Source organism: Panthera uncia, chromosome B1 (genome assembly GCF_023721935.1).
Source record: "Panthera uncia isolate 11264 chromosome B1, Puncia_PCG_1.0, whole genome shotgun sequence".
In the NCBI taxonomy this organism is placed as follows: domain Eukaryota; kingdom Metazoa; phylum Chordata; class Mammalia; order Carnivora; family Felidae; genus Panthera; species Panthera uncia.
The window spans coordinates 58691319-58713932 of record NC_064811.1 but is presented as its reverse complement, the minus strand read 5'-3'; the positions used below and the strand labels follow the sequence as shown (position 1 = coordinate 58713932).

The following is a 22614-nucleotide window of genomic DNA, read 5'->3' as shown; positions in this document are numbered from 1 at the left end:
CTAGGAGGTGCAAATGGGGCCTGAGAACTCGCCAATGTGAACCAGGTTAGCCTGAATTAACAGCACGGGAAGTCATTAATTAGATTGTTCAGTTCACCAAATCCATTCAGAGAACTGCTGTCATAAAAGCAGCATAATTATGAGCTTGTCCAAGACTACAGACTACTTTCCAGTCAGAAGAAGCAATTTACAACTCATACCACATAAGCTCTCGTTTCCATCTTATGAGGATACAGTCTTATTTGTTAGAAATGTATGAAGTTTCTCTCAAAGCTACTAATGGAAAATGACCAGGAGAAGGTAGATAGGTTCCACTGTTGTTATTATTTTTTTAATCTGTATAGGAAATCTAAATTTTTCAGATAAATTACTTGTTGCATGATTGTTAGTTATTACAAACAATTCTTAGACATACAAAATAATTTTTATCACAGATGCTTTTTAAAATACTGCTCTTCTTTTACTGCCTTAAATTAGAAGGGAGAGGCATATTCAGGTAATGGAAGGGGAATGGTGGTACCTGTCAGAGGCTGGAAGCAATGAGGTACCATCTTGAATTCTATGATTGAGGATCAATTCAAACCAAAATAGCATTTCAATTCAGTAATAACTTTAAGGCCCCATTAACTCCTCAAGGGACCCAGAGAGCAATGGTGTTGAAGAAAGGTCCTAACTTGGATCTATTATCAAGAAAAGCACCAGTGTGGATTTCCTAGGAAAGGTGCTAAGCCAAGCATACCTGCAACCCTCAACAACATACCTGGGTAGTAATCCTGAGACACTATAATCAAACACAATTGAACAGTCACATAGTAGAAGCGATCATGGCATTGGATCTGAATTTGAACTCTATGACCACTAGTTTCCCTAGACATAGAGATAAATATGGGCAGTGCTCACTTTTCACAGTAGCAGAAAAAAAAAAAAAAAACATACAAATGACTGTGCAAGCTGAAACAGCGCAGAGCAGTTTTAATAATCATTGGAGGACATTACGTTTGTTCAGTAACCTTTAAAAATGTTGGTGAAAACATTAAAAATTCTCTCTCTATGGTTTATAAATGTATAGGGAATTGAAAATAGTAAAACATTTATTTAGTATGCCATAATTTATTTAAAACACTAGAAACATTGAGTATTAAAGCCTTTTATTTATTTGTAAAAACTTATCAAGAGTAGTTTGAACAGTTTTTGTGTTCTTCCGGTCACATACCATGCAGTATACGGTGAGCATCTTTCCTTATGCCTTGGTGAATTTCAGATTCCTTTCCAAATTTGGATCAGCTTCTAACATTTTGTATTTGCATGTTAATGCCATTAAATATATCTGAGAGTTCTTTTATTTATTTTATTTATTTATTTTAAATGTTTAATTATTTTTGAGAGAGAGACAGGGCACGAGCAGGAGAAGGGCAGAGAGAGAAAGAATCTGAAGCAGGCTCCAGGCTCTGAACTGTCAGCACAGAGCCAGACGTGGGGCTTGAACACACAAACTGTGAGATCATGACTGGAGCCAAGGTCAGACACTTAACCGACTGAGCCATCCAGGCACTGCTCTGAGAGTTCTTTTTATGTGAAGTTTTATGCCAGTGTCACTTCTTCTGGGACACTGTTGTCCTTTTAGCAGCAACTACTTTTCTCATTTACATGGAGAACTTCACCTTTGCTAAGTTCCTCTGGCTCCATATCCAGAATCTTTCAGCATTATCACTTTTTATATCTTTGCTGGCAATTCCCTCTGTTTGTGATCTACTTTTATAAAATGTCATGTGGTTTATTAGTGGGAAAAAAGGAGTCAATAGAACTACACACTTCACTGAACTGAGTAAGATGTCCCATGAACAATCACCAACAGACTTAGAAGAAGTGATGTCATTGGCCGCAGATCACTGTGCATATTTGTTATTTGCATAATGATTTCTACATTGAAGAGCTGGCAGAAAAGTTTGCACTTAATGCAGTTACAGGTAATATAGCAAACTAACTGAAATTCAAACCACTCTGTTGCAGGATTGGTGTTATTTAACTAAACTATGGTAACTGATATCTGTGCATATCAGAACCACATAGAGTGAGGGCTGACATACACTGATACTCTTGTCTAGACACTTTTAAAACTTGCTATTGTATATATCCTAGGGGGAACATAAAAGAAATGACTTCATGTCTTAAAAGGAAGTATTGGGGCACCTGGGTGGCTCAGTCAGTTAAGCATCTGACTCTTGGTTTCAGCTTGGGTCATGATCTCATGATTCGTGGGATTGAGCCTCTCTGACAGCACAGAGCTTGCTTGGGGTTCTCTCTCCTTCCCTGTCTCTGTCTCTCTCTCTCTCTCTGTCTCTCTCTCTCTCTCACAAACACACACACACAAAATAAACTTAAAAAAAAGAAAAATGAAAGTATTAACATAGTTAAATACAGAATAGTGAAGACAAAGCAGGGTAGAAATTCCAAATGCCTGGCTATGAACACACAGTGTCCCATTATGTGTCATCTCTGGGCAAAGATGCCCAGGCTTTGTGTGCCTCTGTAAAATGGGGGATAATAACAATACTTTATACGGCTATCTTATAGGGCTATCATAAGAATTAAATGAATAATTTAGGGGTATAAAAGGCTGAGAATGGTAACCACCGCTCAAACGCCAACTACTATTATCACTAAATAAAGAATAATTCCAAATGACCTGAGAAGAGGGTTTCCCCATGTAAGAAATCCTTTCCTACCTTCCTTACTCTCCGCATAATTTTCTACTAGATTTGCCTGCCTCTTCTCTAAGAATATTGGCAATTTTGTGACCAAGGTGGAAGGGAGTTGTTGGAGGAATGGTGGAGGGAGGGACAACTATTTCCCTCTAGGCCACCAGCTCAGGAAGGGCCATTTGACTCTATTCTGGGCTCAGGAGAAGGAGAATGAAGAAAGAAGGAAGCAGAGAACAGAGCAGAGAAAAAAGTGAGAACAGGAAACCCTAGAAGATGAAGGAAGATGTAGTCTGGAGACAACTGTATTTACACCAAAACCAAAACCTGATATTAGCAACAAAAAGAAATATTTAGGATGATTTATGTCTCCTTCCATCAAGAACTATAGTAAAGGGTGATGCAAGCCTCATGCTGTATCTGATACAAAATAGCACTCAGAGGAGAGGCGCCTGATTCAAAACTGAGGCCAAAACATCTCATAATAAAGATTACACGTAGGCATCCATATTTTCTTAGAAAGAAAATAGATACAAACGACTCCTGGTTTCACAAATCACTGAATTTGCAAATATTTACATATTTCTAATATTTCTCAAATGGGGTCCATGAATGAAATTTTTCTTTAAAAATCATTCCCACCAACGGCCACCCTGTTTCCTTTATTCGAGAGCTGAAAATGTCTGCAAGGACAATTTACTTTAACATTTGACTTTACCTACACCCATTTGTTTATCTTGGCTATACAGTGAGAGGGAAATGTTCACCGATACTCACAAAGCAGCCACACTTTCCCTCTGGCAACCTGCAGCCACGGCTGCCTACAAGTTTTACGGCATAACCCAAGTTGGAGTTCCTCCCTTGCAGCCGAGGGATCATCCCTCACCTCAGGTTAAGTCCCGATGAAGAACCTGAAGAGCAACATGTCAAAACCTATCACTTGCATGTTCCTCCGGGTGGCTGAGTCACGGCCTCACTGGCAAGGTCTTCTTTACCAAGTCCAGGTCTTCCTTAGGGCCCTGGTTCTGTGATCCAGGGGGTGAGCAAGGGTAATATTATCAATAAGATGGGCGTGGCCTTATGACAGAAGCAGAAAAGCCTGACCTACCCAAAGTTTCTGTGTTTCTACATAACCGTTTGGTAGCACTCAGCTGGATGTCCAAGATGCAGCACACACAAGGGCTGCAAGGAGCCACTCCTGTCACTGCTACCATTTAACCGATAACACCACTGACGGCCAGGGAGGCTGCAAAGTTCCTGGGTTACGATGCTAGGTCTAAAACACCTCTTTGTCTCCCAGCCCAATGCACTTGCCTGTTTATCTTACGTCTTTGTTTCTCTTTGTCATTTCCCTTTTTTATTTCATTACATACCTAGATATGCATAACTGCAGTTCAGTTTAATAGATTGTGCCAAATGGAATGGTATGCGATCTGAAGTGCATATTCGTGTGTGACTAAGCATACGCGCACCCAAAAGCTCATTTTTAGTGTTTTTATAATACCCCACAAGCAAAAAGCATTCTTAGCTAAACATAAGAATGGGTGGAAATGCTTTGAGACCAATGAACAATTATACGAGAGAAGGGTCTCAAAAGATGTGTTGCACTGCTGGGTAAGTTTGCTCTACGAGCAGAGTCAAGGTTGCAAACTGCAAACATCTCTGCTTTTCTTGCCTCGAGCTGGCTATCACGTTCTGTCTGTGCCATCTGGGTGCACCAGAAGCATACGGTGATTTTGCAATAAACACGTGGTAGCTGTAATGTCACCAAGAAGCAGAATGACAGTGCAAAAATAAAAAAATGAGGTCAGGTTTTAAAACAAATTGTATCCTTACCCTTTGAAGTTGAGAAATTCACATAAATTATTGATATCTGATATTACTGATTGAACATGACAAGTGAAATAAAGAAATGAGGTCACTTCCTGAGGAGTTCAGCACGTACACGTAACACGCACCTGTACACAGACAGCCGTGGTTACCCGCAGAGATCCCCCTGCTGACTGGAAGCTCCATCATTGGCAGGGAACTTGCGAACGACCGCCTACGAGAGCAGTGTGCTGTCGGTACTTTGCTCTTATGCCCCATTCTGTCCCCAGAATGTATTGCTGCACATGTGTCCCCAGGTTTTCCTTCCTTTCTTTTTTTTTTTTTTTTTTTAGCACCAGGTTCAGATTGCCTACGTGATACAACCTGCAATCTCACAAACATGGGACCAATACCCTAGAACACTTGGCTGCCTGCATGTTAGGTTTCATCCAATACCATGCTAGGACTTTGGTAAATCATTGCCTGATGACCAGATTCCAAGAGGAAATGTACAATTGGAATTATTTTAAAAATCACATCATCTAGGGGTGCCTGGGTGGCTCAGTTGGTTAAGCGTCTGACTTCGGCTCAGGTCATGATCACACGGTCCGTGAGTTGGAGCCCTGAGTTGGGCTTGTGCTGACAGCTGAGAGCCTGGAACCTGCTTGGATTCTGTGTCTCCCTCTCTCTCTGCGCCTCCCCCACTCACACTCTGTCTCTCTCAAAAATAAACATTAAATTTTTTTTTAAAAAATCATGTCATCTATTATTCCTTTTAGTTTGTCTATAAAGACACACCTATGGCTGATAAAGTTCTTGACATGGCCCTGCTTTTTTGGCAAAATGATTAATCTAATATATATGTATATATTAGATTTCTAATATGAAAATACCTCCATTTACTAAATTTATATCTTATTGGACGACTAAGGATTCCTAGATTATACTGAAAATCTGAATGCATCCAAGTATCTGACAAAGATATGTAAGTAAAATTGGATTAGGGGTCAGGTATCTAAAACTATCTGTGTAGGGGCACAGTAGATAAGGCATTGAGTTACAACTGTTTTTTGTTACTACATATTTGCTGCCTTATCCCCTTCAATGGCCATAGAAATGTTATCCTAGTTCCTCTTCCTCATCCTTTTTAAAATACAAGTGAGGAATGTTGACTTGAATTATCCAGGTAACTCTCCAGATCTGAAATATAGTTAGGATTAGCAAACACACCCCAAGGCTTTAAGAGTGAATGGCTGAAATTGTGGAAAAAGCCTAAATGTCCATCAACTGATGAATGGATAAAGAAATTGTGGTTTATATACACAATGTAGTACTACGTGACAATGAGAAAAATGAAATATGGCCCTTTGTAGCAACGTGGATGGAACTGGAGAGTGTGATGCTAAGTGAAATAAGCCATACAGAGAAAGACAGATGCCATATGTTTTCACTCTTATGTGGATCCTGAGAAACTTAACAGAAACCCATGGGGGAGGGGAAGGAAAAAAAAGAAAAAAAAAGAGGTTAGAGTGGGAGAGAGCCAAAGCATAAGAGACTCTGAAAAACTGAGAACAAACTGAGGGCTGATGGGGGGTGGGAGGGAGGGGAGGGTAGGTGATGGGCATTGAAGAGGGCATCTTTTGGGGTGAGCACTGGGTGTTGTATGGAAACTAATTTGACAATAAATTTCATATAATAAAAAAATAAAAAATAAATAAAATGTGCCTCAAAAAACAAAAAAGAGTGAATGGCTGAATATATAGCATGGATAGCAAAGTATAGAGACACTCCAAAAAAAGTAAAAATAATGCCTGGTACAGAAGGCCAGCTGCATTCTTTCACTAAAAACCTGCAAAACCTATACTATAAGGAACTTAATTTTTTTTTTAATGTTTATTTATTTTTGAGAGAGAGACAGAGCATGAGTGGGTGAGGGACAGAGAGAGAGGGAGCACAGCATCTGAAGTGGGCTCCAGGTTCCAAGCTATCAGCACAGAAGCCAACACGGGGCTCAAACTTGCGAACTGAACCGGGAGATGGTGACCTGAGCAGAAGTCTGATGCTTAACCGAATGAGCCACCCAAGTGCCCCTAATATAAAACTAAATATTAATGGTGTAATTGTATTTTCCTCCCAAGAAGTGAGAGAAGGAAAGAAGGAAGAAGGGAAGAAAGACAGGCAGGGAGGATAAGAAGGAGGGAGGGAAGGAGGGAGGGAAAAAGGGAGGGAAGGAGGGAGAAAGGTAGGAAGGTAGGAAGGAAGGAAGGAAGGTAGGAAGGAAGGCAGGAAGGCAGGAAGGCAGGAAGGCAGGAAGGAAGGCAGGAAGGAAGGCAGGAAGGAAGGCAGGAAGGAAGGCAGGAAGGAAGGCAGGAAGGAAGGAAGGAAATATGGAAGTGACTAAACTTTTGCCCAGAGGAAAGAGGTGTAATGATTATCAACTTAATAATGCTTGCATCAAATACAAAGTTTCTCTTTCTACCATAAAAACATGCAAAGGAGAATCTTTCATTTTCTTCACTTATCAAAAGAGATAGTTTATTACCTTCAAAGTCCACATCTCCAACCAGTTTTGTCTTTCCTGTCACTGGGTCATGGACATAGTTGATACCCACATCAATTACAGCAGCACCTTCTTTAACCATATCAGATGTGATCAACTTAGGAATACCTGAAAGCAAAACACAGTTGTAAAACACTCTGGAAAATATTTAAACTTTGTCCTTGAGCATACCAAAGGTTTATACAGCTAATGTTTTGTTGTCATGGCTTTAAAAAAATATACAACATATACTGTTTCTAGGAAGAGACCAACGGCACTTGATCATTTCCGATGAAGCAGAAGAATAAAGGCAGCACATGGGGGCTTCTGTGCTTAAAATCCTACCTGGATTTACCCTTTCACCTCAGAGATTGCTATCAGATTTCTCCAGATGGATATCCACTGGAGTCGCATCCTTGTATATTTCACATACTATAAATAGCATAGGGACATCATGGCTATGAAACAGGCTCCTGTTGAGGTTGGGTGGAATGAAAACTACTTGGAAATTGGAGGTAGAGACAAAGAAGGGTGAGGTGGGGTGGGGGTGGGTTGGATAAAAAGAAAAAAATGAAGTGAAAATAATTTAAATGCTCAGGGTGGTGGTAAACTTTAAAGTGCCACACACATAGTGGTATCTTATCAACTCCAAACATGAAGTGTTATTTTGAGCTTTCTTCTTATTTTGTCTTTGCTTCTTTGATTCATTATGTCTGTATATGACTTGGAAAGGTATAAGATATACTAAACTCTACTATTTCTCCATTGCAGTGGGAAAGATCGCTCTACAGAGATCTTACATCACCATGCATTTTCTATAATTATTTTCAAACTTTATTTCAAGTACAACAGTACCAGCTAACAATGGTTAATGTTCCAGTTATTTTTGTTAATAATTAAAAACCATTCCTAAGCTTAGCGACTTAAAATATTTTATTATTACATTTCGTGGTTCTGTGGGATGACTGAGCTCAGCTGGATGGATCTTCACTGGAGTCTTTCACATAGTTGGACTCAGACAGTGGCTGAGGGTGGAGTCACCTCAAAATGTGACTAGGCTGGTTGTCCAAGATGGCTCACTCACATGGCTATCGTTGTTGCTCATAGTTGGCGGAGCTCAGTTGGGGCTGTCAACTGGGGCATACAGGCATGGACTCTCCTGTGGCTTGGGCTTCCCACAGCCTAGTGTCTGGCTTCCAAGAGTGAGTGCTCCAAGAGACAGGAAGCAGAAGTTGCCGGTCACTTAAGCCTAGAACCTGGGAGCTGGCACAATATCATTTCTGTCATATTCTATCAGTCAAGCAGTGACAGAATCTAGTTAGATTTAAGAGGACAGACAGAAACCCCATTTCTCAGTGGGAGGAAAATCAAAGGTTTTGTGGCCATCTTTAGTCTATCACAATGCTTCTGGTGGACACTGTGTCTAGCAGGTGATTTACTCATTTTCACATTCTACATCCTTTGCATGAAAAGGACTCAATGTTGTGTTGTCAGAGGCTTTCTTCTACCTAAATTATCCACTTATGCATTCCAGATGGCATATGATTTTTAGTACAGTTAAGATTTTAATGGCTATAAAGAAACAGTGCTAAAATAGATGTAGCTACCTGATACATTCCTTAGTCACATAATAATATAACCAATGAGGCATCAATGTTTGAAATATGTTTTTTTCTCATGCTTTCCTACCCTAGCCCATAGAACTTCTTTTTATCAGTTCTAGCATAGATATTGAGTATTGTTCTAAAGATAGTAATAAAATCCCATTTTTTCTTGGAATCCAATAGAAAAAGAAAACCTAGCCTTTTGGCTCCCTGAGCAGTGCCATGGCAATCTGAAGAACAAGCACCTTAAGAAAGGCAGCATAAAGGGAGCCAAGAAGAAAGTGATTGATCCATTTTGTAAGAAAGATGGGTATGATGTGAAAGTGCCAGCTGTGTTCAATATAAAAAATATTGGAAAAACACTAGTTATAAGAACTCAAAGAACCAAAATAGGATCTGATGGCCTCAATGGTCATGTTTTTGAAGTGAGCCTTGCTGGTCTGCAGAATGATGAAACTGGATTTAGAAAATTCAATCTAATTACTGAGGATTTTAGGGCCCAAACTGCCTGACTAATTTCCATAGCATGGATCTTACCCGTGACAAAATGTATTCCATGGTAAAAAAAAAAAAAGGCAGACCATGATTGAAGCCCATGTTGATGTCAAGATTACTGATGGTTATTTGCTTCATCTACTTTGTGTTGGTTTTACTAAAAACTGAGACAATCAGATTCAGAAGACCTCTTATGCTCAGCACCAACAGGTCCACCCAATTCAGAAAAAGATGACGGAGATCATGACCCGAGAGGTGCAGACAAATGACTTGAAAGAAATGGCCAATAAATTGATTGCAGATAGCATCAGAAAAGACATAGCATCAGAAAAGCCTTATCAGTCTATTTATCCACTCCATGATATCTTTGTCAGAAAAGTCAAAGTGCTGAAGAAGCTCAAGTTTGAATTGGGAAAGCTCATGGAGCTTCATGGGGAAGGTAGTAGTTCTGGCAAAGCTACTGAGGACGAGACCAGTGCTATATTGAACGAGCTGATGGATATGAGTCTTAAACAGTCCAAGAATCTGTTCAAAATTCAGACATTTAATGGTGACAAAAAGTCTTATGTGTGATGTTTAATTATCGATCATTCTTTTTAAATAATCTAAGCTTGGTGAATCCGATGTTCCGATGTGAACTTCCCTGAGTTGTTGTTTGGAGTTTATCCATTGCTCTTAGTTACTAAAGAGCTCTGAAAGGGTAGTGATCTATTTTAAGCTGTAGTGATCCGGATGCAAATATTATAGATGGTTAATAAAATCTTTTCTTTTTTTAGAAAAGCCGTAAGTTGATTATAGATAGCTGCAGAAAATATTTTTAAGATGAAAATGTTGATGAAATAGTTACTAAAATCCAGCTTTTGAGAAAGATCCAGATTTCTCTCTCGATTGTAATAGTTCATTACATTTGCTCTGAGGATATCAGACTGGCAATAACAAATGCACAATTTTCAAAATAGACGTAAATGTGAGCTTGATTTTAATTGTTAGGAAAATTAAAAAATAGAAAAACCTTAAATATGTGTTTATTTTTTTCTGATGATGACATCACATATGTCCACTGTAGAAAATCTAGAAAAAATCTAAAAGTTTAAGATAAAAATAAAAATCACTATAATCATGCCATTCAAAGATAATAAGTATATTTTTATTGTATTTCTTTCTAGGATTTCAAAATACTTATATATAATATATATGTAATGTATATATATAATATAATATCATATAAAATATGATACCTATAACTTTGCTTATATTGTGACTATAAATCCTACCATTTTGCCATTAAAGTTAAATTATGAACATTTTTCCATTTTATCAATTATTTGAAATTTAAAACCTACATGAAATAATTTATCACATGGATTATCATAATAAGTTATGCAGTCCTGAACTCTAATATTTTGCTATCATAATTAAATGTGGTGATGACCACTTATGGCCAGAAAACTACAGATCGTTTCTTAGTTGCAGCATCAAATTTGACAAAGTGTTTCATTGAACCCTTATTTACACGATGGAAAACTGTGGGTTGGATGAAAGCTCCAATTGGTACAATCCTGGATAGTTAAATAACATATTCCAAAACTATTGGTCAATGCATCTGTAGGAAGGTCTGCAGAGGTCTTCCATGAAAAGTATTTGTCAGTACCATTTTCCAAATTTTTAATAAAGAACTTGGAAGAACACACTGGCACTGTTACGATTATTTTATCTTTGTTTTCCTCCAGGTCTATTTTCTGCCTTTCTCTGCTCTCGTCTATGCCAGCGGCAGGGCTAATCCTTAAAGAGGTCTTGTGTGCTACCTATATCTCCTGGAACCCTGTGACAGCCTTGAGGACAAGCTCAAGCTAGCCTACTGGAGGATATAAATCCTGTGGAGGGAAGCTGAGTCATTTCAGCTGAGGCCATCCTACACGAGTCAGACTCTAGCTAACCACCAGCTGAAGGCAGATGCTTGAGCAAGCCCAGTCAAGATCAGAAGAAACAAGCCACGGTCACTGTCACTGACCAGCTGAACCCAAATTCATGGGAAATAAAAAAAAAAAAGTGATTCTTTAAGGTGATTGAGTTAGGTTTGTTTTTGTTTTTCTTAACACAGCAATAGCTGCATAGCCCTATATTTGTAAATGAACAAAATTGGATAGAATAGCTAATAGGTAGCCCACTTTGGAATGATGGACTATACAAGTTGCAAGAAAAATTTAAAAGGGGATAAATGTATAATTCTGACCAGGTGTTTTACTTGACTAAAAGCTCATTAAAACTATTAGGCTACTCTAAGACAAACAGTGTCCAGATATAAGGATATAATGTTTTCCTCTATATTTTTAGCAGACTCTCTGGAGTCATTGGTTACATCCAGGGGCTGGTCTAGAGAAGGATAATTAGAATGTATCTAGAACTCATGCCATATGGAGCAAGTGCTATCGAACTAGTTGGTTTAATTGCTTACTACCAGTCTGCAACAGGGTAAAAAAGCTTCTGCACAATGTAAAACAACTATATCACTAAACACATTGTTTGATTCAGGTAGCTTTATTTATTCATAGCAATGTTTTTTCAGTGAAGTATGTTGATTTATGTTCTGGTGCAGCGCCTTATCTTGTTGTGGACCTAAGGTTCCCAGAGGTAAGAAAGAGTCATGGACTAATACTGGTCCACACACTGAATACCTCTGAAATGGAATGGTTGAATAAACTCAGGTTGCCTATCTAAGGAAAAACAAAACAAACAAAAACAACTGAAAACGAAAGCAGAACCCAATAATCGTGGTCGTGTTGTCAATATGTTAAATAAAGAGTAGATTTACTCTACATGTTTGCAGAAAGAAAAATGAAAGAATGAGGGAACAAAGGAAATAGCTTTCAGCTCATTATAGAGAATATTTTAAGAATAAGAAAACACTACACAAAAAGAAACTGTATACTGCCTTTATTCCTCACTAGAAGTATTTACTATAGGGTAAAGGAAGAATCAATTAATTAATTAATTAATTAATGTCTTCCATTTCTATGATTTAAACATTGTCTTTTTGTGTCATCAAATTGAATGTTCTTTTCTTTCTTCTCTCAACTAATTCATTTCTGATCCTTGCAGACTTCTAAAAAAAATTTTGTAATGTTTATTTATTTTTGAGAGAGAGAGAGAGAGAGAGAGAGAGAGAGAGAGAGAGAGAGAGGGAGAGGGTGTGCGGTGGAGGGGCAGGGAGGGAGACAAAGAACTCGAAGCATGCTCCAGACTCTGTGCTTCAGCCCAGAGCCCCATGCCAGGCTCGAATGAACTCATGAACTGCAAAATCATGACCTGAGTCAAAGTTGGCCACTTAACAGACTGAGCCGCCCAAGCACCCCTGATCCTTGCACTCTTCTGACCCTATCATAGAAATAATACAGATTTTACTTAATGCTGGAATTATAACAAATGGGCATTCAAAATCTGTTTTAGATATCTTAAATACTCTAAGTCATCCATCTACATTGTTGTCTTGTAGAGGAAAATGATTGGAAGTATAAAGTTGTTCATTAATTACATTTTTAAAGGCACTGAAAAGAAATTTCTTAGACATGATATATTTAGTTCTCCAAGTATACAAATGCAATATATTTACATTCTTACTGTTTGATAACAGTGAAATAGAATTAAAATCCATTTAAATATTTAGTAAATATTTAAATATCAATAGGTTTTTAATGCTATTAGTATGTGGAGTCAGATCGTTCTTTTTTTTTTTTTTTTACATTTTGTTAAATTTGCAAATGAACAGTGATTCAAGTAACTATTTCCTATGAGATTTATTTATTTACTTATTTCTTACATTTTGCCAAGATAATTCCATGGAAACCTATCCTTAAATCTTATATAATTTGAAGGCTCAAGCATTATATGTGAGAACCGAAACCACCCACACCCACATAGCTTACTGTATACATTAATATGACTTTACTATTCCACTGTTTTCATCAACATGACTTTATTATTCTAGAAAACCCTTGCTCAGAAAGGTAGAAGCTACAGATAATTTCACTGTCTCTGGAAGTTACTAAAAAACTCATTTAAATTATCATCAAGTTGTTTGACTTTTCCGTGGGTAGTCTCAAATGGCTGTTTGTTCTCCAAGACTCTTGAAACCCCTTGCTTCAAAACCCTGTCCCTGTTGTACCCACCAATCCCTGTTATGCTCCTTACCCAATCCTGAGCAAGTCTCTGCATTAAAAAACTTGCTTTAAAACAAATTTTCAACCTCTAAGCATCTCAGCTTTGCTTCTATGCCACAAGACACTACTCAGATAAATAGGCTCTTGGGGTGGGGGTGGGGGCGGGAATCGCTGATTTGAGGAATTTGATGATTTCTGTGGCATAAATACTCCTCTATGGCATAAATATCCCTACCACGACTGACTTCAAGATAGCAAGTGACATCACTGAACACAGAGTTGGAAAGAGATGCTCAGAATCAACCTTCACAGGTTGGCTGATGGTAGAGAGCTCTGGTGCACACAGCTCCTAAAAGACTGCCAAGACAGTGTTTTTCCATGCTTCTGTAATCATAAGCTCAGATTTGTCTTATCAATGGGCTGTTTGGGTGTTCAGGGAGAGCCAGTATTCAACAACATTGCGGATCCATGAAGATTTCCTCTGTTACCACTCTTAACATTCAAGACCTCAACTCAGAAACCACAGGTGCCTCTGTGGCCCCTTGAGTCTCTTGCTACGATAGGAAACTGTTAGTCTCTCTAACTAGAATGATAAGGTAAGTCTAGTAATAAGTCTGAAATTTGGTTTATTTTATTAAAGCTCCCCAAAGGCTGAATTTATTTCATTTTTTTAATGAATAAGGAACCCTTTTTAGGAATCCTTTGATTACCCAATCAGTTAAAAATCTTTTATCCTTAGTGGAAATTGGTCTTATTACTTGCAACACAATTTGTCTATATCTCTGTAATTTTTTGTTGTATGTCTATATGGGAGAGGTTCACAGGAGACGTGTGAGTAACCTGGACAAATCCATTCTTCAAACTGACCCTGAGGACTGAAAAATTCAAAATATGTCTTTTGAACTTTGGAAAATCCTATGGAAAAATGTTGCCTCAGGTCACTAAGCACAATTTTATGGGAACTTTCCTCAGTCTTGTTTCATCTGTGAAATCTCCTGAAACCTTTCTCTCTGGGGAGAATGGCCTATTGGTCAGGTTTGCAGCAGGAGATGGGCCAGCCATTAGACTTGGGGGGCTGAGGCATGAGGTATATAAGTCGTACTTTCAATTGGCCAGTCCCAGACTCTCCCGGATTTGCCTCAGTCTAAACCCACACCATCTTCCCCATTTGATGTACACTCCTGCTTCTTACACGTGTTTACACCATATCCCAAATTCTTTAAAACAAAAATTTTTTAACGTTTATTTATTATTGAGAAATAGAGAGAGACAGAGCATTAGCATGGGAGGGGCAGAGAGAAGGGGAGACACAGAACCTGAAGCAGGCTCCAGGCTCTGAGCTGTCAGCACAGAGCCCGACATGGGGCTCGAACTCACAAACCATGAGATCATGACCTGAGCTGAAGTCAGACACTTAACTGACAGAGCCACCCAGGCACCCCAACCATATCCCAAATTCTTATACTTACCTTTCTAGATGGCATCATTTCACCAAGGATAATTTAGAATTATAATAGCCATTCTGAAGAATTTTGAGGTGAATAAAAGTGTTCATTGGAGAGGTGTCTTAGAACATATAGGGAATACAATTCCACACATCCAGTGGTCTGCATTTTTTAATGTTTTGAGGAAGTATCCAAAGGTATTCAGATTCCAAAACTGTTCCCTTAAAAGATGTCTTCACCATGACAAACAAAATGGAAAAACCTAAAAATGGTCTCTCTTCTAGATTCCTTCAAATCTCAGCACAATCCTAATAGCCTTCATCCTATTATTCCTCTTTCCTCAGCTATTTCCCCCATTTTCTTCTGACTTATTCCTTTCACTCCTGGTTGGCCAGAAACCCCCAAAATGCAGTTGCCTTGCAAAGTTAAATCCCCCTCAGAACAAGGAAAACTGCTTTGTTTTAAGATCTAGTCTTATTCTGAGCTGAAAGTCAATGTTAAAGATTTTCCAAAACCTAGTCAGCTAACATTTGCAGATTTAATAATAGTTTTAGGAACAAATAATTCAGTACTCCCAAATATATATCAAACAGTACATATATTCATATGCAAAAGAAGTAGAGGGGCGCCTGGGTGGCTCAGTCGGTTAAGCATCCGACTTCAGCTCAGGTCACGATCTCGTGGTCCATGAGTTCGAGCCCCGCGTCGGGCTCTCTGCTGACAGCTCAGAGCCTGGAGCCTGTTTCAGATTCTGTATCTCCCTCTCTCTCTGACCCTCCCCCGTTCATGCTCTGTCTCTCTCTGTCTCAAAAATAAATAAATGTTAAAAAAAATTAAAACAAAAAGAAGTGGATAGAAAGGTAGAATTCAAAACTCTAAATCACATAAGAAATCAAAGGAAATTAGATAAATTGTATATATTTGACAAGGTCTTCTGGAAACTATCCCTAAAATTATTCCTGTGAACATAGACTGGATTCTTACCCAGTCTTATAAGTAAAGAAAGGATTGGGGCGCCTGGGTGGCTCAGTCGGTTAAGCGTCCGACTTCAGCTCAGGTCACGATCTCGCGGTATGTGAGTTTGAGCCCCGCGTCGGGCTCTGGGCTGATTGCTCAGAGCCTGGAGCCTGTTTCAGATTCTGTGTCTCCCTCTCTCTCTGACCCTCCCCCGTTCATGCTCTGTCTCTCTCTGTCTCAAAAATAAATAAATGTTAAAAAAAAAAAAAAAAAGAAAGGATCTGTCCATTGGGGAATTCAGAGACAAGCGCTTTGTCTTTAGACAGAATTCAGAAGTAACTCCTGATGCAGATGTAGGGAGCTCTCTGTTAACTTTTTGTGAATAACCTTAAGCTTGAAATAGGAGATTTAAACACAGGAAAAACCACAGTGGGAAACAGCTTTAATGCCAGACTTCCAGCACCTTTCTGAACATTTTGGAAGGGCTGAAGAACAAAACCAGAATAAGACTTGGAATAAATTTATAGCCTTACAAGGAAAACAATCAGACACTTGCAATCATTAAACACAAAGAGGAAGTCACTTGGTAAAGACATCTGTAGAGACGATAAACAGAAAAAAAAAAAAAAAAACATTGACAAAAAAAGAAAAAAGAAGAGAAGAGAAAAAGAAATCTTAAAGAAAGGAAACAATGTACTTGGTTATTTGAGGAAGAGGAGGAGGAGGAATCAAATTCCCAGTCTCCCATTTTCCCTCAAATTTGCAAGGAGAAAGTTCTCACGATTGTTAAGGGACAATCTTTTGCTTGATCTGAGCACTACTTTACTAGCCTGAACTCTGCCATTTTTATTCAACGTCGCCCTTGGAGTAAATGAATTACTCAGGTGGTGAGTGTCTAATAATCCTCAGACATTCGGCACGTCCTGGCCCAGAGCAGGGGTACAATCTTTCCTCTGTGACAGCACACCTGCTAACTTGATAAGGAGGGATGCAGTCTGAATATGGACTTTCCGTCAGATTAATGACATTTTGATGGTCTCTTTCTTAAAACCCCTGAAAACACCCTATTCATAATGCGGCCACAGTTCACTTGAATATTGACTTAGATTTACTGGTACCTGTGTGTCTAACTCAAACCCAAACTGAAGATCTCAAGGAGGTGCCACAGTTTTCGTGGATGACACTTCTATGACATTGGCACGATTAATGAGGCTGAGCCCACCAAGGTTCACACTGACCTCTTTAAATCTCTATCTAAATTTACATAATGCTCTTTAAAAATTTTTTTTAACATTTACTCATTTTTGAGAGAGAGAGAGAGAGAGAGAGAGAGAGAGAGAGAATGAGCGGGGGAGGGGCAGAGAGAAAGTGGGAGACAGAATCTGAAGCAGGCTCCAGGCTCTTAGTTGTCAGCACAGAGCCCAACACTGGGCTCAATCAAACCCACAAGCCAGGAGATCATGACTTGAGCTGAAGTCAGACCCTTAACCAACTGAGCCACCCAGGCACTCCACATAATACTCTCTTAAAGCACAAGCTAAAGTAATAAAGTAAGTGAATAAACAATTAACTAATAGAGAATGGACTGATTTTTAAAATATTCATCCTCCTAGTTAAAAATCCCAATGGGTGAGGATATAGATTCATTCAGGATTTTAGAGTCATAAGTAGAATATTCATTCCCTGGTCCCTGTAGTAGCAAACTCAAATTCTATTTTGTCTTTGTGCCTCCTCAAGCAATATATTTGAGTTTTAGATCTGTATTGTGTTTTCTTGAGAGTCCCTTTAGATCACAATAATCAATACTTATTCCTCTTCTTCTGAAATTATCAACACTATACCTATCTGGGCCATTATGCCCAGGGTTTACTAAGGCACCTCACTTTTCATTAAGTTGTCAACCAGGGCCTAAAGAATTCAAAAATTCCCTGGAATTCTTCTCTTTTATTCAGATGAAGATTCAGGGCAGTACATATATGTCAGAAGATATGAGTCAGAAGCTGAATTTGAAGTTTCTAACAGTTCAAAGTACTTTTACATTACGCTGGTCCATCAGTGCATGTATTCCTGAAGTCCATACGACAGAAGAAACATTGTAAGTACAAAAAGCAGCTATTGGAATTTACAGAAGCATTTGCTGTCGTGACCTCCCACCTTGATACTTAGTAGTTTTCAAAACTCATATGGACCGGTCTGAGTTCCTGAGGAAACATTTCAATTCTCTATTCTGGGGTATTCAGTAAAAAATGAAATTTAATTGTTATATACTTAAAATGTCATCATTAAAAAGTTCTAGCTTTCAAATATAATTACACACCAAAGCCCAAGGCAGGTTTGGAAGCCTGCCAATTAATCCCAAGCCAATCAATCCATCTATGAATAGATTTCTGACAGAAAACAAGACCTATTATTAATACAAATTTTGAGAAATAACTGGGATAATTATTTTAGGGGGAAGTATTCCCATCAGAAAATTTAGTGAGAGGATTTCTGATTTATCTAAGATTTCTCAGTTGTGGGTAGAAAATCTCCTTGATTGATAAGTAGACTAACCCATGGGTTATCTACACAGGATCATGATATTTCAAAAGTTAGGGCTTTCTTATTAGGTGACCACAAATCTGTTATTGTGTATTCCTTATATGACAGACATGAAATAAATCACCAGTGTTATCTTACCAAACTATAATGACTAAACATAACATCTTACAAACAATGCCAATACCTAAAGCACACACAGAGCATACCAGTATACTCTAGGAGCTAAGTTCACCCTGATATGAAAGCATAAACATTACCCTTTGTGCAAGTCTGAGGCTATATCCTTATTAATTAGAACCCCAGCTGGGTATTTTTGGATGCTTATTTGACAATCTCAGAATCGAGTTCGCATGAGTTAAAAAAAAAAATCCTTTCCTTAGGAATCCTATCATGGTCATCTTCAAGTCTTTATAAAATGGCTCAGTCAAGGCACCCTGATAAAAGGAAGCACCATATTTACACATCCATTTAATTAGTAGAGTTCAAAGGGCTGTGCAAACATTATCTAATTAAACTTCACAACAATTCAGTGAAGCAAGAGAAGGTTTACCCATTATCCTCATTCACAGAAGAGAGATTTTGAGGTGCTGAGAGGCCAAATGATTTCTTAGTTTCACAATGATGAGTCAGAGGTGAGGCTGGGAACAAAACCAGAACTCTTTTTCAGATATAAAAGTAACACCATGGGAATGCTTATTCAGGTGGATTACTCCTTCAGCTGGAAGCTGTCCTACTACATGAATAACAAGAGTAATTGCAGTGGAATTTGTACGGATGTATATGTTTCTTTGTAGATTAGAAAAACTTTCTTCAGCATTATTTGCTTTGGAGACAGTCCTATGATGGCTAAATGCATCCTTACTAAATAGAACCTATAATACTAGTAAGAGGACTTCAGTATCTTCCCCCCAGAAGTCCCCCTGTTATTTCTAGGAATCCTCAAGAAGTATTTATAAACTAGTGACTCAGTGGCAATGACCACAGAGTATATCTTCTTTTTCTCTGGTTTCTTTGTTTCCTGTTGGATGTTTGTTTGGCTATGACGCCTATCATTAGAATACTGTCCATAACAAGAACAATTTCTGGATGCTTGCAAAGCTTCTTGGGATGCCAGAACAGTGCCAGATTACTTATAGCACTGAGGGCCACCAGGGAGGGCCCTGCTCTGTGCCATACTTGATCATTTAGGAGGATGGAATCCCTTTGTTCCCAGAAATTCACAGGATCACTCTTGAGTAGTTCCATTAGCTTCTGCCTTGGATCTTTTCTCTGCAAAATCCAGTGAACCTGTGAGGGCTGGATGCATGCTTCTCTTCCTTTCACCAACCGAACCTTGTTCCCTTCAAATAGACATTGGTGCATCTGGGGCATGAGCAGGGACTGGAGGGCAGTGGGGGTAATAGGTGAGGGTCTACATTACTAACCACCATGCTGTAGACAGAGTATTAAAGTCAAATGAAATAGGTTTCAAACATTTGTAATCCTTTCTTTAAAGGAAAAATGTTTACGAAGCTCAGTATGTAAAATGATCAAAGCGAGGAGAGATGTACCAGTTGAAAAGAGCAGATGGAGGGAGGGGCTCTACCGCCAGCCAACAGCCCCTTAGGTTTCCCAGAGTCAAATGTGAAAACCAGTGAGTACAATTCCTTTGCTTTAAGGACGTAGCTCCTGAAGGCCACATGGTCTAGATAAGGCATACAAATGACCCGACATTCAGGAAACACAAACCATTTTTTCACAATCCCTCTAATTCCCTTTGTCTGTAGCGCTAATCTTCCCTTCTCCTGTCTTGTTATGTACTCGTCTCCGCCTGTCAGTAGCCAATAATGTGGCTGGACGAGCCCTTGTGGATTTTATTATGACTGTAAGACACCCTCAGCAATAACCATCATGCAACTTCGAGAAAAAGAAAAGTGTATTATTTGTAAGAGCTGGAAATTGCATAGCACACCAGGGGGCACACGCTGAGATCACAGGCAGGGAGAGAATGCACAGGCCTGGCATTCTGCTTTTATTGTGATCAACGGTAGGGGCCTAGGGTTTCCTGGGCTCACTCTTTATCGGAAGTTAATTTGCGTTATTGTTATAAGTTATTGTGAAGTTAAAACACAAGAGTGGGAATTCAAAGTTCTGGAAGAGAAAATGTAAACAGCCCAAATGCTCAGTTATCAAGGTCAACCAAGATCTCTAAAACAAAGAAGTCTGGCAGGGAGAGGCAGCCTGGCTCTTTATCTAGTAGCTGGCGAGGTGTTTACTTGAGATAGCCATCTTTGAAATGGATGCCTCTTTGAATCAAAGCTCTTGGGCCTAACTTATTCGGCACTTGTATTACAAAAAGAAAAGCCAACTACCTATCAGGGCTTCTGCTACACACCTCCTTTGAGCATTCCAGCAGCAGCTGAGACAATCTGTGCTTATTGATTCAGAGAAGTGATGCAGACAAGAAAGGGAACAGAGAAGAACTTCCTCTCTGGCTCCTGGATTTCAAAAGACTAACACTTAGGGAGGACAGAGGGACTCAAGCTAGAAAACGAAAGGGCCAAATATAAAGTCAGGATAGTTGGAAGAGGTGATGAGAGCTTAGATTTAAGAGGTTCCAAGGGAAAGGAATGTGCCTTGGGCCGTGTCTTGGACGGTTGGCAAAAAACCCAGTATTGGTTTGGGATGTCCAAGAACAAACGAATCTTTTCCTCATAGTCTGGGTAGCGGGTGAGAAGGTGTCATGGCCCCAAATTCTTAAATGGATGCAAGAGGAGCCTAGGAAGATACCTTAGATACTTTTTAAGAGTTTCCTAGAGCAAAGTTATAAAGCCACTGGAAACAAAAGGACCAGCCTATGTGTAGACAGTTGGCCAAGGACCAGATGAGATGAAGCTCACCGGCCACATGTCCCAATTAGGTAAACTGCATTTCTTCCTCATCTACCACACAAGGTACTGCTCTAGAAATCTTGCTGCTAGACAAATGTTGATAAAGAGAGTATTCAACGTGGCAGATGGTACAATATGTCAAATTACTAGTTTACTAACCTATATATTTAGGATTACCCATGACAAAAATACTAGCCACGGCAAATTTTAAGTGCTTGTCGAGTTTCCTCTGTTGCTTGGCCAATATCTAAGACTCAGGTTCAAATCCCAGGCTGTACAGATAAAACCTAGGGAACCTTGGAGAAGTGCTTATTTCAGTCTCAGTTTCTCTATCTACACATGTAGAATGATAACAACTTCATAAAAGTGGCTAGAGAAGTAAATGAAATGATGTATATAAAGTACTTAGCACATTGCCTGGCATATTAGAAAATACCCAATACATGCTCAGGATATGCCAAAGTTTATTCACAGATTATCCTGGACAAAAAAAAAAAAAAAAAAAAATTGGAAGAAGAGAAAGCTACTGTATATGCACATGTTATGTTTAATGTGATATTGACAGAGCAGGCAGTTAGACATGAGCTGGGGGCCAGGACAGTGATCAATAGGTTACATTTTAGAAGCCTGGGGGGCACACCATCATACCTTAAATGCTTGGGTACACCACACCTTGACCTTGTGGCTTCCAAGACCCCAGGGCTAAGAGATCAAGAGCCACAGGTGCAAAAAAAAATACGCGCTCTCTTCTTCCACCTCTGCCAAGGTAACCCTTAGACTCATTATAATGCATTTGCATTGTGATTTCAGCCCCCACCCAAGGCTGTCATGACAGTTGCTGTACAAACCTTTTAGGGTCAGAAACTCTGGCCTCCAACCTGCAGGAGGGGTCCCCCAAGTGATTAGAAGCAGCCTCCATTACAGATGCCCCATCCCTGACCTGAGACCCTGTTCACTTAAAAGGAAAGGACCCCTATAGCCTCAGAGAAGTTGCCACCCCAAGTGGGTGTGAGCAGTGGTGGGGCGGAGAGAGGGACAGAGAGAAAGAATCCCAAGCAGGCTCCATGCTGCCAGCCCAGAGCTGGACTTGAACCCACAAACCGTGAGATCATGACCTGAGCCAAAACCAACAGTCAGACGCTTAACCCACTGAACCACACAGGCACACGGGACTCTCCTCCTTGAGAGTGTACAGTCCCTAATAAACTCTTTGTGCTTGCTACTTTCCTCCTGGCTGTCTTTATTTGAGTGCAAATCCTCACGTAAATCTTTCCTGGGGAATCCAAGGACGGAAAGATCCATTCACACAACACAGCCTATCTCACTGGTAAGAGTATTTTTCAAACTGTGAGTGGCGACCCATTAATGAGTCATGAAACAATCCAGGGGCAATCAGCCTTTTTTTTTTTTTTTTTTAAAAAGGAATAACATACCCATGGGGGAGGGGAAGGAAGAAAAAAAAAAAAAAAAAAGGGTTGCCCGGGGTTGGTTGTGGCGG

The 22614-nt window shown here is 39.3% G+C and overlaps 1 protein-coding gene and 1 pseudogene across 3 annotated transcripts in view; one reads left to right on the top strand and one right to left on the bottom strand.

Annotated features, from left to right (window-relative positions):
• MTHFD2L (methylenetetrahydrofolate dehydrogenase (NADP+ dependent) 2 like) overlaps nt 1-22614 on the bottom strand; it is a 460807-nt gene that overhangs the window by 22213 nt on the left and 415980 nt on the right. For 2 of the 3 annotated variants that reach the window (XM_049630627.1, XM_049630628.1), the window contains one exon: nt 6260-7176. In XM_049630627.1, coding sequence (XP_049486584.1) covers nt 6617-7176 — 560 coding nt within the window. In that variant the 3' untranslated portion in view covers nt 6260-6616. Of the gene's footprint in view, nt 1-6259; nt 7177-22614 lie in introns of those variants that run through there. The other variant, XM_049630631.1, reaches the window with a different exon arrangement.
• Nucleotides 8816-9694, top strand: LOC125923521 (40S ribosomal protein S3a-like; annotated as a pseudogene).